The sequence below is a fragment of the Marmota flaviventris genome, chromosome 1, assembly GCF_047511675.1.
Source record: "Marmota flaviventris isolate mMarFla1 chromosome 1, mMarFla1.hap1, whole genome shotgun sequence".
Taxonomy (NCBI): domain Eukaryota; kingdom Metazoa; phylum Chordata; class Mammalia; order Rodentia; family Sciuridae; genus Marmota; species Marmota flaviventris.
The window spans coordinates 93,410,661-93,428,084 of NC_092498.1; the positions used below are offsets into that span (position 1 = coordinate 93,410,661).

Sequence of the window (17,424 nt, forward strand, 5' to 3'; positions counted from 1 at the left end):
CAACTGATATGGTCTGTCATTACTGCACCCAACACTCATCAGGTGCCTCTCAAGGACCAAACTTCAGTGCACTGGAACTTGGATTTGGGAAAATGGTGGGGTTTCCAAACCCATGTTGATTCTGGATGTGGAATATGTCTACTGACATAATTAGAAATGTGATAAAAATCTAAACATGAACTACCATTATTTCTCAAGTATTGTTATCACTCCATGTGTGGAGCTTCCACTAACCTGGTGGAAAAGAAAATACAATGACTCGCATTAAAAGACATTTATCTATGTCTCAATTTATATTGGTATTCAGTCTGATCAAGGATTGGGTTCAAAATAGAGACAACAATAACATTTAAGTTATATCCCAAACTACAAAAGATGAAGGAAGAAAACTATTTCAAGTACCTAAATAAGACAAAATCCCCAATTTTAAGCACGGAAGCACCACCAGACCCAAAGTAAATGGGTATCAGCACTGGGTCATCTTTGTCCACTCTGACCCTAATTTTAACTATCAAAGATGTCAACTAATTTGAAAAAAACACTTCCTTTGTTTTGCTTTATTTAAGATGAAGAGAAGCATAAAATATCTTTACCTCCCACCCAAAGATCTTGCCAATCACTTTTACAAAGTGTGAGAATTGGCTTCCTAGGTTAAATAATATTTTATTGACATAGAAGTGACCACTAAGCCCCAAAATCCTACAAAAGTATTTTAACACAAGAAGTAAGGAGGCTGGGAATTCTTGGCAAGTGCTTCTCCAGCGCTTGGATCTCATCATTATTGCTGCTAGGAACCCACAAAAGCTTGTTAAATTCTTCTCCATTAAGACTCAAGAAAACCACTTCAAATCTTTCTCGGCTCCAAGGGAAAAGCCTAGCACCGCGGGACCCTGGCAGGAGCGCCATCAGGCTCCTTCCAAGGGCTCTCCTGCTTGCTCTGCTCACCTATGCTGAAGGTGGTCCTGCTCGAGACCTTAAGGGTCTGCAATACGTGCACCTTTTCGCGGACCTGTTCCAGGAAACCGAAGAGAAATTGAAAGCGGCCGAAAAGTAGTGTTTTGGCGAGCTGTTCCAGATGCAAGCAGTTTTGCGCGTTCAAATTTCGGATCTTCCGCGGCGTGTAATCCCGGGAGCCCCCTGGCAGGTTTCTGCCGCTTAGGGACGAGGGCTGCAGAAGCAGCTCCGGCTTTTCCATCTCCTCCTGCAGCTCTTTCTCTAACTCGGGCTCCCCGGCTCCGGCTCTGGTGGCCTTGCGCCGCCGCTTCGACTGCAAGGCGCGAGTAGATTGAGGTGGCTCTGAAGTCGCTTCTTTGAGTTTATTCCTCGTTTGCCCGACCATTTTCTCATAGTCCCTGTTCGGATGGAGCTGAGTCTCTCTAGGCAGCGGGCCCAGCCGACTCAGGCGAGGTCCCAAGGGGCCTGACAGGCCTCGCAGCCTCAACGACTGGTCCTCGCCGCCGTTGCGGGCTTCCCAGTCGTCATGGCAACCGAAACCTGGAGGGCGGGGGCGCGAGCCTCGCCGCTTCGCGCCGCCCGCGCGAACAGCCTCCGCGCAGCACCCCCACGCACGCCACCTCCCAAGAGCCGCGCTCCACGCCAGCTGCACGCGCGCGCCACCCGCGCGCACCGCCTCCCGAGCACAACCCTGTGCGCATCCAGCCGCCACGTGCCATCCCACGAGCGACGGGTACCCAGCCCGCGTGAGTCAGGAGATGTCACCCCACAGCTTGAGGTGGACGTGTGTACCGTGATACCATGGTTTTCTCCTTACTGTCCTTTATTGGAGTTCCACCAGGGGCGTCAGAATTCCTCTGCCATAGAAAGGTTGTGTTCAAGGCGTGCAGCACTTTCCTAAATCAGTCTTTACCCAGGACCAACTAAGAGGTGCGCGCTTGTTGTCACAGTCACCACACCATCCCATGGAGGCCTGAGTGGTTGGTACAGATGGACAGGAGAGGGTGGTGCGGGGTGCGGGGTGGCATATTCCATGTCCTCTGGCACAGTCCATAATGCAGCAGTCATACTGCTTCACGTTCCATCTGTTTTGTTTCGTTTCGGGTTTTTTTTTTTTTTTTTTTGTCGATGAGATTTAACTCCCTAATCCCCAGTTCCCCGTCAGAGCTATAAATCACTGTAGCCAGGTTAGTGACCCTGATGCAGCACCGTTTAGAAATGTTCATGGCTCCACATAGCCCATAAAGCGTAAACTCCCTGGTTTAGCTCATCAAGCCTTCAGTAATCTGCCCACATCTACCTTTTCAACTTTCCCATTTCCCAGACTCTGATCTTCCATTCCAGTCATTCCAAGTGAGAGGGCCACAGCAGGAGGCTCTGTAACTGGCTTTTAAAAAATCCTTTTCTCCCTGCCCACCTGAATTTTGTCACCTTCGGGCTGCAGTAATTACGCCTTCTCTGAGAGTCTAGAGCTCTTATGGACAGTATTATTCATCTGGATACTAGTTTAAATTCACTAAGCACAAAAATAAAAATCTTTAAAAACACCCAAAGTTCAATAAGTACTGTTACCATCAATGTGTTGTTTTACAAGGTTGGTTGTTATTGTTTCTCCCCAGGGAGCATTTCTACATTCCTGTACTGTGGGGTTTTTTTGTTGTTGTTTTTATGTTTTGGCACTCAACTTATAGGAAATTGCAGATCAGGGATATAGTAATTTGCCCAATTTTTAACAGCTAGTAAATTCTACCTGTTCAGTACTGAGTTTAAAATACAAGGTATTTATGAGTGGTTGGTAAAAGTGTTCTTGAATGAATACACAAAATAGTACACTTTATGTTTTAATATTTTGGAACAATAAGGGCAGTGCAATAATTGTATTTTTCGTTTTGAATCAGATATATAGTAAACATAGGATTAATTAATAGTGTTTGGCACTGTTCTAAATCTTTTACATAGAGGACCCTCATAGGAAAATCAACAGTGTGACACTGAGCTAGTAATTTAGCCACTCTAAGATTAATTTCTTCATTTGAAAAATGAGTGAAGTTCATCTATCTTACTGAATGGTATTATTGAATGAAATAATGATTGTAAACCACCTAAAACCTAGTGCATACTTAATTAATGTTACATTACCATGTTTTAGATGGAATATTTTATGGGACGCTGGAGAGTATTACTTCCAATTAAAATTTTGCTCACCTGGATTCATAATCATCAAGTTATATATTAGTTATATTATTGAACAACACTACATGTTCTAAGTTCATTAGTTAACTGAGAAAACTGAAACAGTTGCCTAAATAGTTATGTGTTCTGTTACTAAACAGAACAGATCTGTGTGTAAGAGGGAAATTATGATATTTATTTTATCCACAGTTCATTAGAATCATGCATGTTTTCATCTTTTTATATCTTCTGTAAGAATGATCTCTTTTGAACCTAATTATCTTAAACAGTTATTTGAGTCACATTTCAGCTACATGCTTATTAACAATAACAACTTAAACCAATATTCCTGATATTTAATTCTATTATAAAATAATTTAAATAGCACAATATAATTAGATATAATGCAATATATTTCTACATTATCTTATGTTGTTAGAAATGAAGATGCCTCATGATACATCAACTGATTTTCCTTGCATAAAGATTTCTAATCCAGTCATATGTATCTAAAACTTGCCTATTTGTTCCCTTTGTCTTTTAGTAAGGTAATTGGTAATTTTTTACCAAAAAAAAAAAGCAACTTAACTATGTAACCAGCAGGTGGCAATAATGACCTGTGAATCAGAATTTTTAAACATTTTAGGTAGTTTTAAATGAATGAATTAAATTTTTTTTAAAAAGAACAAAATCACTGTTATTATAATGAATCAGTTTACTAAATATGAAATGTAGGGAAATGCCAAATGTAACCCCACATAATAACAATTATATAGCATATTTCCTGTATGAAAATCATTAAGATAGTCATCATGATCAATAGTTTTCCGAATAATAATGACTATGTTTTAGTTGGTTCAGAAAAATTGTCTATAAAATTTCAGTGTTTTAACTTTGCACAAATACACAGATACATATTTAAATTAAGCTAAGCTACATCAATATCTACCTTGATTATATGGACTAATTTAGATAGAAGGAATTAAATGAACACCATTTTGAAAATGTTATAAACTTTGCACTTTTAATTTGATCGTTTAAAATCCTGCTTTCACTTTGATTGATATTATTCTGCATGAAAGATGAGTTTTGTGCTACTTCGAAATGTCTTATACATTAATATGCTTTTTATGGTGCAATGAGTTGGAAATGGAATCAATATATTTATCTTTAGTCTATCAAAATTAGTTGTCTTCCAAAATGCTGGCAAAATTCTTAGGATCACACAATTATGTGAACTACACTTAAGCTACATTTCAAATCTTTTAGATAACTTTATAGTTTTACTCACTTTAATTATACTTCCTTAAGACCTTTTCTATACATTCAAAGATTTTAAAAAATTTATTTGTTTAATTATATATCTCTATTTTGGTCTCCTAAAACTAGGGTATATGCTTCTTAAAGGCTATTTGTTTTTCAGATAATTTCAAATCTGTCTGTTTTTATATATTAAAAGAGCCTTTCAAATTATTCTTCAGCAAGTTGCCTCTGCTGAAAATGAGTATCTTATGTATTGTGTATTTTATAAAACACCTGCTTATTTAATCTATAATCATTACAAATCTAGGGTTGATTAATTTTTAAAACAGTAAAAATTTTACTTTAAAAGCTAATATTGAATTACCTTATAGAGCTTTTAAAAATTCTAGCTAGATAAAGGTGCTGCTTTAAAGGGGAAAATGGAAAGTTGTCATACAGTGAAGCATACAGCAAGTTTAAAGGTAAATGCATCTTTTTTTAAATTTTAATTTGTTATATATAACAACAGAATGCATTCCAATTCATTTTACACATGTAGAGCACAGTTTTTCACATCTCTGGTTGTACACAAAGTAGAGGCATATCCTTAGTTCTTCATACATGTACTTAATGATGACCATCGCATTCCACCATCTTTCCTACCCCTATGTTCCCTTCCTTTCCCTCCATACCCTTTCAATTTGCCCTATCTAGAGTTCATTTAATCCTTTCATCCCCACTCCCTGTAGTATATTATGAATCAGCATCCTTGAATCAGAGAAATGATTCAGAATTTGGTTTTGGGGGATTGGCTAATTTCACTTAGCATTATATTTCACAGCTCCATCCATTTACCTGCATGCCATGATATTATTCCCTCTAATGCTGAATAATATTCTATTGGGTATATATACCATGTTTTCTTTATCCATTCATCTACTGAAGGGCATCTAGGTTGGTCCCATAATTTAGCTATTGTGAATTGTGCTGCTATAAACATTGATATGACTGTGTCCCTGTAGTATGCTGTTTTTAAGTCCTTTGGACTTATAAACTGAGGAGTGGGATAACTGGGTCAAATGGTGGTTCCCAATTTTGGTGGTTCCCAAATGGTGGTTCCCAATTCCCAATTTTCCAGGGAATCTCCGTTATTGGAAATTTCCTTATTGGCTGGACCAAATTTGCAGGCCCATCAGTAATGTATGAGCGTGCCTTTTCCCCCACATCCTCGCCAACAGTTATTGTTGTTTGTATTCTTAATTGCTGCCATTCTGACTGGAGTGAGATGAAATCTTAAAGTAGTTTTGAGGCATTACCCTCGTGTACCGCGTCACTGTGCGGGAGAATGACGAGTTAGAAAGGCTAAAAGCTATCTTGTTAGGAATTTCCAGCAAAATTGGGGTGCTCCAAAATCTAGAGGAAGGATTTCCATCGCACGAGGATCAGCTACGGGGGCTCAAACACGAGAGATTTGTCCGCATGGAGGGTCACGCTGCTTATTCAGCAAATCGCCCCGTGGCTAGAGTCTGAGGCACACACTGGGAAACGAGGAGATAGCAACGCAAAGATACATCACTGCAGTTTCCGCGGGCTTCTGCCAGCTGTGCAATCACCGTACTAAGTGCTGAATTCTGGGTTTGAGACGGGGAAGGAAGTGGTCCAATTCGGTTCTCCATACCGGTCAGACCACAGAGGAAGCCAGCGGCCACCATCTTGGAGAGCTGACGTCACCATCCCTGTTTTCGACTGATCGCAGCTCATTCAGCCATAGAACAGGTAATTTCAGGCTGCCATTCGCCTGCGGCTCACAGACAAATTACTCAGGTTCAGTGCTAATTAACCCGAGGAAAAAAGCATACATCACTTGGAGAATGAACAATAGGTTACTGAATGATCAATGGGTTATAGAAGACATCAAGGAGGAAATTAAAAAATTCTTAGAGATAAATGAAAACACAGACACAACATATTGGAATCTATGGGACACATTGAAAGCAGTTCTAAGAGGAAAATTCATTGCTTGGAGTTCATTCCTTAAAATAAGAAAAAACCAACAAATAAATGATCTCATACTTCATCTCAAAATCCTAGAAAAAGAAGAGCAAAACAACAGCAAAAGAAGTAGAAGCCAATAAATAATTAAAATCAGAGCTGAAATTAATGAAATCCAAACAAAAGAAACAATTGAAAAAATTGACAAAACTAAAAGTTGGTTCTTTGAAAAAAATAAATAAAATCGACAGACCCTTAGCCATGCTAACAAAGAGAAGAAGAGAGAGAACTCAAATTACTAGCATACGGGATGAAAAAGGCAATATCACAACAGACACTTCAGAAATACAGAAGATAATAAAAAATTATTTTGAATCCTTATACTCCAATAAATTAGAAGATAGTGAAGGCATAGATAAATTTCTTAAGTCATATGATCTGCCCAGATTGAGTCAGGAGGATATAGACAACCTAAACAGACCAATATCAATTGAGGAAATAGAAGAAACCATCAAAAGACTACAAACTAAGAAAAGCCCAGGACCGGATGTGTATACAGCAGAGTTTTACAAAACCTTTAAAGAGGAACTAATACCAATACTTTTCAAGCTACTGCAGGAAATAGAAAAAGAGGGAGAACTTCCAAATTCATTCTACGAGGCCAACATCACCCTGATACCTAAACCAGACAAAGACACTTCAAAGAAAGAAAACAACAGACCAATATCTCTAATGAACCTAGATGCAAAAATCCTCAATAAAATTCTGGCGAATCAGATACAAAAACATATCAAAAAAAATTGTGCACCATGATCAAGTAGGATTCATCCCTGGGATGCAAGGCTGGTTCAGTATACGGAAATCAATAAATGTTATTCACCACATCAATAGACTTAAAAATAAGAACCATATGATCATCTCGATAGATGCGGAAAAAGCATTCGACAAAGTACAGCATCCCTTTATGTTCAAAACTCTAGAAAAACTAGGGATAACAGGAACATACCTCAATATTGTAAAAGCAATCTATGCTAAGCCTCAGGCTAGCATCATTCTGAATGGAGAAAAATTGAAGGCATTCCCTCTAAAATCTGGAACAAGACAGGGATGCCCTCTCTCACCACTTCTGTTCAACATAGTTCTCGAAACACTGGCCAGAGCAATTAGACAGACAAAAGAAATTAAAGGCATAAAAATAGGAAAAGAAGAACTTAAATTATCACTATTTGCAGGTGACATGATTCTATACCTAGCAGACCCAAAAGGGTCTACAAAGAAACTACTAGAGCTAATAAATGAATTCAGCAAAGTGGCAGGATATAAAATCAACACGCATAAATCAAAGGCATTCCTGTATATCAGCGACAAATCCTCTGAAATGGAAATGAGGACAACCACTCCATTCACAATATCCTCAAAAAAAAAAAAAATAAAATACTTGGGAATCAACCTAACAAAAGAGGTGAAAGACTTATACAATGAAAACTACAGAACCCTAAAGAGAGAAATAGAAGAAGATCTTAGAAGATGGAAAAATATACCCTGTTCATGGATAGGCAGAACTAACATCATCAAAATGGTGATATTACCAAAAGTTCTCTATAGGTTTAATGCAATGCCAATCAAAATCCCAATGGCATTTCTTGTAGAAATAGAGAAAGCAATCATGAAATTCATATGGAAAAATAAAAGACCCAGAATAGCAAAAACAATGCTAAGCAGGAAGTGTGAATCAGGCGGTATAGCGATACCAGACTTCAAACTATACTACAGAGCAATAGTAACAAAAACAGCATGGTACTGGTACCAAAACAGGCGGGTGGACCAATGGTACAGAATAGAGGACACCGAAACCAATCCACAAAACTACAACTATCTTATATTTGATAAAGGGGCTAAAAGCATGCAATGGAGGAAGGATAGCATCTTCAACAAATGGTGCTGGGAAAACTGGAAATCCATATGCAACAAAATGAAACTGAATCCCTTTCTCTCGCCATGCACAAAAGTGAATTCAAAATGGATCAAGGAGCTTGATATCAAATCAGAGACACGGCGTCTGATAGAAGAAAAAGTTGGCTACGATCTACATATTGTGGGGTTGGGCTCCAAATTCCTCAATAGGACACTCATAGCACAAAAGTTAATAACTAGAATCAACAAATGGGACATACTTAAACTAAAAAGTTTTTTCTCAGCAAAAGAAACAATAAGAGAGGTAAATAGGGAGCCTACATCCTGGGAACAAATCTTTACTCCTCACACTTCAGATAGAGCCCTAATATCCAGAGTATACAAAGAACTCAAAAAATTAGACAATAAGATAACAAATAACCCAGTCAACAAATGGGCCAAGGACCTGAACAGACACTTCTCAGAGGAGGACATACAATCAATCAACACGTACATGAAAAAATGCTCACCATCTCTAGCAGTCAGAGAAATGCAAATCAAAACCACCCTAAGATACCATCTCACTCCAGTAAGATTGGCAGCCATTCTGAAGTCAAACAGCAACAAGTGCTGGCGAGGATGTGGGGGAAAGGGTACACTTGTACATTGCTGGTGGGACTGCAAATTGGTGCAGCCAATTTGGAAAGCAGTATGGAGATTTCTTGGAAAGCTGGGAATGGAACCACCATTTGACCCAGCTATTCCCCTTCTCGGTGTATTCGCTGAAGACCTAAAAAGAGCATGCTACAGGGACACTGCTACATCGATGTTCATAGCAGCATAATTCACAATAGCAAGACTGTGGAACCAACCTAGATGTCCTTCAATAGACGAATGGATAAAAAAATGTGGCATTTATGCACAATGGAGTATTACTCTGCATTAAAAAATGACAAAATCATAGAATTTGCAGGGAAATGGATGGCATTAGAGCAGATTATGCTAAGTGAAGCTAGCCAATCCCTAAAAAACAAATGCCAAATGTCTTCTTTGATATAAGGAGAGTAACTGGGAACAGAGTAGGGACGAAGAGCATGAGAAGAAGATTAACATTAAACAGGGATGAGAGGTGGGAGGGGAAGGGAGAGAGAAGGGAAATTGCATGGAAATGGAAGGAGACCCTCAGGGTTATACAAAATTACATACAAGAGGAAGTGAGGGGAAAGGGAAAAATAATACAAGGGGGAGAAATGAATGACAGTAGAGGGGGTAGAGAGAGAAGAGGGCAGGGGAGGGGAGGGGGGATAGTAGAGGATAGGAAAGGCAGCAGAATACAACAGACACTAGTATGGCAACATGTAAATCAATGGATGTGTAACTGATATTATTCTGCAATCTGTATACGGGGTAAAAATGGGAGTTCATAACCCACTTGAATCAAAGTGTGAAATATGATATGTCAAGAACTATGTAATGTTTTGAACAACCAACAATAAAAAATTTAAAAAAAGAATAGTTTTGATTTGCATTTCTCTAATTGCTAAAGATGTTGAACATTTATTAATATATTTGACAACTGATTATATATCTTCTTCTGGAAGCATCTGTTCGGTAGCTTAGCCCATTTATTGATTAGGTTATTTGGTTTTTTGCTGTTTTGCTTTTTGAGTTCTTTATATATTCTAGAAATTAGTGCTCTATCTGATGTGCAAGTGGTAATAATTTGTTCCCCATTAGTAGGCTCTCTGTTTACCTCACCAATTGTTTGTTTTGCTGAGAAAGTTTTTTATAGTTTGAATACATCCCATTTATTGATTCTTGATATTAATTCTTGTGCTATAGGAGTCTTATTAAGGAAGTTGGGGCCTAATCTCACATGATGGAGATTTGGGCCTATTTTTTTCTTCTAATAGATGCAGCATCTCTGTTTTAATTCTGAGGTCCTTGATCCACTTTCAGTTGAGTTTTGTGCATGGTGAGAGATAGGGGTTTAATTTCATTTTGTTGCATATGGATTTCCAATTTTCCTAGCACCATTTGTTGAAGAGGCTATCTTTTCTCCAATTATGTTTTTGGCACTTTTGTCAAATATAAGATAACTATAATTATACGAGTTGGTCTCTGTGCCCTCTATTCTGTACCATTGGTCTACAAGTCTATTTTGGTGCCAATACCATGCTGTTTTTGTTACCATTGCTCTGTAGTATACTTTAAGGTCTGTTATAGTGATGCCACCTGCTTCACTCTTCTTGCTAAAGATTGCTTTAGCTATTCTGGGTCTCTTATTTTTCTAGATGATTTTCATGACTGCTTTTTCTATTTCTATTAGGGATGTCATAGGGATTTTGATTGGAATTGCATTAAATCTGTATAGTACTTTTGATAGTATGATCACTTTGACAATATTAATTCTGCCTATCCAAGAGCAAGGTAGATCTTTTCATCTTCTAAGGTCTTCTTTAATTTCTTTCTTTAGTGTTCTGTAGTTTTTATTGTAGGGGTCTTTTGCCTCTTTTGTTGATTCCCAAGTATTTTATTTTTTTGAGGCTATTGAAAATGGGGTAGTTTTTCTCATTTCCCTTTCTGAGGATTTGTCACTGATATATAGAAATGCCTTTGGTTTATGGGTGTTGATTTTGTATCCTTTGCTGAATTCATTTATTAGTTCTAGAAGTTTTCTGGTGGAACTTTTTGAGTCTTGTAGGTATAGAATCATAACTTTGGCAAATAGTGCTAATTTGAGTTCTTCTTTACCTATCCGTATCCCTTTAATTTCTTTCGTCTAATTGCTCTGGCCAGTGTTTAAAGAACTATGTCAAATAGAAGTGGTGAAAGAGGGCATCCGTGTCTTGTTCCAGTTTTTAGAGGGAATGCTTTCAATTTTTCTCCATTAGAATGATGTTGGCTTGGGACTTAGCATAGATAGCCTTTACAATGTTGAGATAAGTTCCTGTTAGCCTTAGTTTTTCTAGTATTTTGAACATGAAGGGGTGCTGTATTTTGTCAAATGCTTTTTCTGTGTCTGTTGAGATGATCATATAGTTCTTATCTTTAAGTCTATTGATGTGATGAATTACATTTATTGATTTCCATATGTTGAACCAACCTAGTATTCCTGGGATGAACCCCACTTGATCGTGGGGCACTATCTTTTTGATGTGTTTTTGTATTTGATTTTTCAGAATTTTATTGACAATTTTTGCATCCATATTCATTAGAGATATTAGTCTAAGGTTTTCTTTTTGATGTATCTTTGCCTGGTTTTGAAATCAGGGTGATGTTGGCCTCATAGAATGAGTTTGGAAGTGCTCCCTCTTTTTCTATTTCCTGAAATAAATTGGAGAGTATTGGTGTTAGTTCTTCTTTAAAGGTCTTGTAGAACTTGGCTGTGTATCCATCCTATCCTGGGCTTTTCTTGGTTGGTAGACTTCTGATGGCATCTGCTATTTCGTCACTTGAAATTGATCCGTTTAAATAGTGTCATCCTGATTGAAATATTTAAATATCATCCCAATTCAATTTGGACACTCGTATGACTTAATAAATTTGTTGATACCTTCAATATCTTCTACTTTATTGGAGTACAATTTTCCAAAATAATTTCTAATTATCCCCTGTATTTCTGTAGTGTCTGTTGTGATATTCTCTTTTTCATCACATATGTTAGTAATTTGAGTTTTCTCTCTCCTTCTCTTCATTAGCATAGCTAAGGTTCTGTCAATTTTATATATATTTTTCAAAGAACCAACTTTTTATTTTGTCATTTTTTTTTCAAAATATTGTTTTGATTTTATTGATTTCAGCTCTAATTTTAATTATTTCCTGCCTTCTATTTGATTTTATTGATTTCAGCTCTAATTTTAATTATTTCCTGCCTTCTATTGCTTTTAGTGTTGATTTGTTCTTTTTCTAGGGTTTTGAGATGTAATGTAAAGTCATTTATTTGTTGACTTTTTTTTCTTTTAAGGAATGAACTCCATGCATTCAACTTTCCTCTTAGTACTGCTTTCATAGTGTCCCAGAGATTTAGAAATGTTGTGTCTATGTTCTCATTTACCTCTAAGAATTTTTTAATCTCCTCCTTGAAGTCTTCTGCAACCCATGTTCATTTGGTAGCATATTGTTAAGTCTCCAGTTGTTGGAGTAATTTTTATTTTTTTATGTTGTCATTGATTTCTAATTTCATTCCATTATTATCTGAAAAAATGCAGGGTAGTATATCTACTTTTTATATTTGCTAAGAGTTGCTTTGTGGCATAATATATGGTCTGTTTTAGAAAAGGATCCATGTGCTGCTGAGAAGAAAGTATATTCGCTCGTTGAAGGATGAAATATTCTATACATGTCAGTGAAGTCCAAGTTATTGATTGTATTATTGAGTTCTATAGTTTCTTTGTTCAGCTTTGAAGATCTATCCAATGGTGGTCAAAGAGGTGTGTTAAAGTCACCCAAAATTATTGTGTTGTGGTCTGTTTGACTCTTGAACTTGACAAAAGTTTGTTTGGGGCACATGTATTTATAATCATTAAGTCTTGTTGGTGTATGGTTCCCTTGAACAGTATGTAGTGTCTTTCTTTATCCCTTTTGATTAACTTTAGCTTGAAGTCTACTTTGATATGAGGATGGAAACCCCTGCTTGCTTCCACAGTTCATGTGAGTGGTATGACTTTTCCTAACCTTTCACCTTCAGTCTGTGGATGTCTTTTCCTGAGATGAGTCTCTTGGAGGCAGCATATTGTTGAGCCTTTTTTTTAATCCAATCTGCTAGTCTATGTCTTTTGATTGGTGGGTTTAGGCCATTAACATTCAGGGTTATTATTGAGACATGATTTGTATTCCCAGCCATTTTTGTTTATTTTTGGTATTAAACTTGACTTGGTTTCTCCTCTGATTAGTTTTTTTTATTGTAATACTTCCCTCTGCTGATTTTCATCATTGTTTTTCATTTCCTCTTGTGGAATATTTTGCTGAAGATGTTCTGTAATACAGGCTTTCTAGTTGTAAATTCTTTTAACTTTTGTTCATCATGGAAGGTTTTTATTTCATCATCAAATCTAAAGCTTAGTTTTGCTGGATATAAGGTTCTTAGTTGGCATCCATTTTCTTTCAGAGCTTGGTATATGTTGTTCCATGATCTCCTGGCTTTGAGGGTCTGGGTTGAAAAATCTGCTGAGATATGAATTGGTCTCCCCCTATATGTGATCTGATTCCTCTCTCTTGCGGCTTTTAAGATTCTACCCTTATTCTGTATGCTAGGCATTTTTATTATAATGTGCCTTGGTGTAGATATGTTGTAATTTTGTACATTTGGTGTCCTGTAAGCCTCTTGTATTTGGTTTTCCAATTCATTCTTCATGCTTGGCAAATTTTCTGATATTATCTCATTGAAGAGATTGTGTGTTCCTTTGGTTTGAAACTCTGTTCATTCCTCTATCCTAATAACTCTTAGATTTGGTCTTTTGATGCTGTCCCATAATTCTTGGATGTTCTGTTCATGGTTTCTAACTTTCTTCACTGTGTAGTCAACTTTATTTTCCAGATTGTATACTTTGTCTTTATTATCTGATGTTCTTTCTTCCAAGTGATCTCTAGTCTTTTGGTTATGCTTTTCATTGAGTTTTTACTTGGTTTATTGTTTCCTTCATTTAAAGGATTTCTGACTGTTTATTTTTTTTTCAGAGTCTCTATCTCTGTCTTGAAGTAATCTTTTGCTACCTGTATTTGCTCTCTTATTTCTTTGTTGGAGTGATCAGGTTTTGCCTGTATTTACTCATTTAGGTCAATCTTTAATTCACAGATTATTTTAGTTATGAATCTTCTGAACTCCTTCTATGACATTTCATCAAATTCTCTGTCCATGGGTTCCGTTACTGTAGGGTTCCGGTTTGTTTGGGGCACTTGTCTATGTGTCTTCCTTTCTTGCATCGTGGATCTGAGATATTACAGTTTCTACCCTATATTCTTGTAGTACCTGTGTAGATTGTCTGTACCTCACTTTGATGTTGGGCTTCCAGACCCCACTGTTGTCCCTCAATTTATGCTACTGCAACTAAAGATAGTGGCAGCAATAGTTGAGATAACTCAAGATAATAGTGAAGGTGCCCTAAGACGGATGCAGTGTCTTACAGAGATGGGGCTGAAAGGGTGGGCCTCACGGTGGCCTCACACTCTCTTTGGGATGCCTGCTTGAGAAGCAACTGCTTCTAGGCCCTGTCTGTTGTCAAAAAGGTAGGGGCTACTGTGTGGGGAAGGCTATGGCGATCTCTGCAGTGTCCCAAGATGGAAGTGGGTTAGGCTTGGCTCCCAAGTGGGGGAGGGGAATAGCAAACTTGGACCTACCCTGGGCCTGGGTCCCCCGTATGTTGGTGTGGGCAGATCCGGGCCAGGCCTGGGCTCCCACGGTGGTCTGCTGGTCAGAAGAGGTGGTCCTATACCAGAGCCTGAGCTCCCAGCGGGTGTCTGCCAGTGGCGGATGGACCCGGGCCTACTGTGAGCCTGGGTCCCACGTAAGTCAGTGTGGGTAGATCTGGGCCAGGCCTCAGGGTAAATGCATCTTTATGTGATAATTTGCACAGCAATGCATTTTGGACTTTGGGAGAAATGGTATCTCTGTTAACAAGATAGAATTTCTAAGAATTCCGGTCTACTTCCTGTATCTGTGAAGGAGCTGTCCTATACCTCAAAAACAAACAAAACAACTAGAACTCTGTAAGCCATTCATGCTATGCTCAGTGTAGTTTTCTAGGCCTATCTCAGATGACAAACTTTGAACAGTCATATACAAGCATGTTTCATTCAAAGGGAAGGAGATGATCAATGAACTAATTGGGAGAATTCTTTTATCCCTAAGACACTGCACAATTGCTTAGTATATGCACACTGATTTGAACAGAATGGTACTTAGTAGTCATTGTTAAATGACTTAACTTCTATCCTGTGCACAAACTCCATCATATTCATATTATTTCTATCATTGCCAAAGTAACTAATAAACAACGATTTAATTCAATATCAATATTCACTTTAATATTTAATATTTGAATTTAATATTTAATTCAGTATTAATAAGCAAAACCTTCAAGTATATTGAAGAATAAGTTCATTAAAGAATAAATTTTAGAATATGGACATATTAAATGCAAAATGACAAAAATAGCAATGACACATACTGAATCTGTGTACTGTGTATTACGTAACATAATAATTTAGCTTGATTTAATTTAAGCTTTGACTTTGATTATGATATAGTGACTAGAAATTCACTAGACTGGGTTCAGTATACTTTGGGCAATTTACTTCTGTACCTGTAATTAACTCAACTATGAAAGATTTTGGACAGCATGTCCTTAATAAGGCCTTTTAAACTTTTTTGATTCTCGTTGGTATTTGTATACATATTTAGGAAGCTGGACGGATGTACCTCTGAGTCATACAATAACTTGTACTAAGCTCTCTTCTTACCAGTGTTTCCCTTCCCTTCTCTGTCTTTAGCTCTGTGTTCTGGCTCTGGTCTCTGTTCCTCTAGTACCTTCTATTTCCACTTGCTGTCTTGTCTCTAAACTCTATTATTCCTATTTTCTAATTACTTCGATCCACTAGCAGCCTATGTTAGTCAGCTTTATACATCTGTGATCAAAATATTCAATAAGACCAACTTAGAGGAGAAAAGTTTATTTTGTCTCACAGTCTCATAACTGAAATGTTGGGGTTGGAGGGAGCTCTTGGGAGTTCATTGGAATTGGAAATATCAATGTGCAGTCATGATTTCTAATATATTTTATGCTTATTCTAATAGATGTGTAGTGGTATCTCATGTTGTTTTAATTTATAACTCCCTAATCACATGATGCTGATCATTTTTTCATATGGTTATTTTCCATTTACACCTTCTTAGGGGAGATATACATTCAGATAGATCTTTTACCCTTATTTTAATTAGTGTTTGTTTTCATAATGTTAAGTTTTTAACAGAGGTTTAGTTCATGGTAGGATGACTCCATTGCTGTGGGCCCAAGGTGAGGCAGAACATCATGGTGGAAGGATGTGATAGAGGAGTGGTATTCAATTCATGGTGGCCAGGAAGCAGAGAGAGATTCAGAGAAGATGAAGCATTCCAGGGCACACCCCCAGTGACCCTCCTCATCTAGCCATGCCCTACCTGCCTACAGTTATCACCCAGTTAGTCCACTCAAACTAGGTTATAGCTCTAATAATCTAATCATTTGACTTCTGAATATTCCTACAGTAACTCGGGAGCTTTTGGGGGACGCCACATATCCAAACCATAGCACAGCCTAACTGGAAACTAGAATATAAGGAGCAGGGGGGAACATCCATGAATAACTAATAAATGCTTACATCAAGACCATAGAAACAAAAACAACTACCAGATCTTTGTTTTGGGCAGCAGAGTCCAGCTTGCACATAAATATTAATTCATCTCCCAAAAATAAATATGGAACTTTAAAGTCCTCTCCTTGTCTCTGCTATAGTCTGATGAAACCCTTCTTGAGATACTTACCAATGACAATTTTTACTCCATTAAGTGAAAAATTGTTGAGTTATCCAGGTTTTACATTTCATTTTTACTTTTCTTTTTTAAGTGTCAAATAATTCAATAAATCATCATTGTCAGTAGGAATTTGCTCTACATTTTTCTCTTTTTCCATTTTATATTGGAGCATTCTAATTGTACATAATAGTGGGATTCATTGTGATATATTTGTGCATGCATGAATGCATAAATGTCTATTACATTCCTCCATACCTTTTTCCTCAATCCCCTTTGTCTACTCTAATGGTCTCAATTCTATTATTTTTTAGTATTTTTTTTTTAGTTGTAGGTAGACAGAATACCTTTTTTTATTTTTATGTGGTGCTAAGGATCAAACCCAGGACCTCATACTTGCAAGGTGAGCACACTACCACTGAGTTATAACTCCAGCCCTCGATTTTATTTTTGATGAGGTCCTTTTCTTTCCTTTTTCTCTCTTATGTTTCACATACGAGAAAAAACTTAGGACCTTTGACTTTTTGAATCTGGCCTATCTTACTTAGCATGATGTTCTCCAATTCCATTCATTTTCCTGCAAATGCCATAATTTCCTTCTTCTTTATGGCTGAATAAAACTCCATTATAAAACTCTACCTTTTTAAATCGAGTCATCCATT

General features: G+C 37.3%; 1 protein-coding gene across 1 annotated transcript in view; it reads right to left on the bottom strand.

The window, feature by feature from the left end:
* Dpy19l2 (dpy-19 like 2) overlaps positions 1–1,339 on the bottom strand; it is a 69,516-nt gene extending 68,177 nt beyond the window's left edge. Inside the window, exon 1 of the mRNA XM_027939695.2 lies at positions 946–1,339. Coding sequence (XP_027795496.2) covers positions 946–1,339 — 394 coding nt within the window. The remainder of the gene's footprint in view (positions 1–945) is intronic.
* Positions 1,340–17,424: the final 16,085 nt, after the last annotated feature.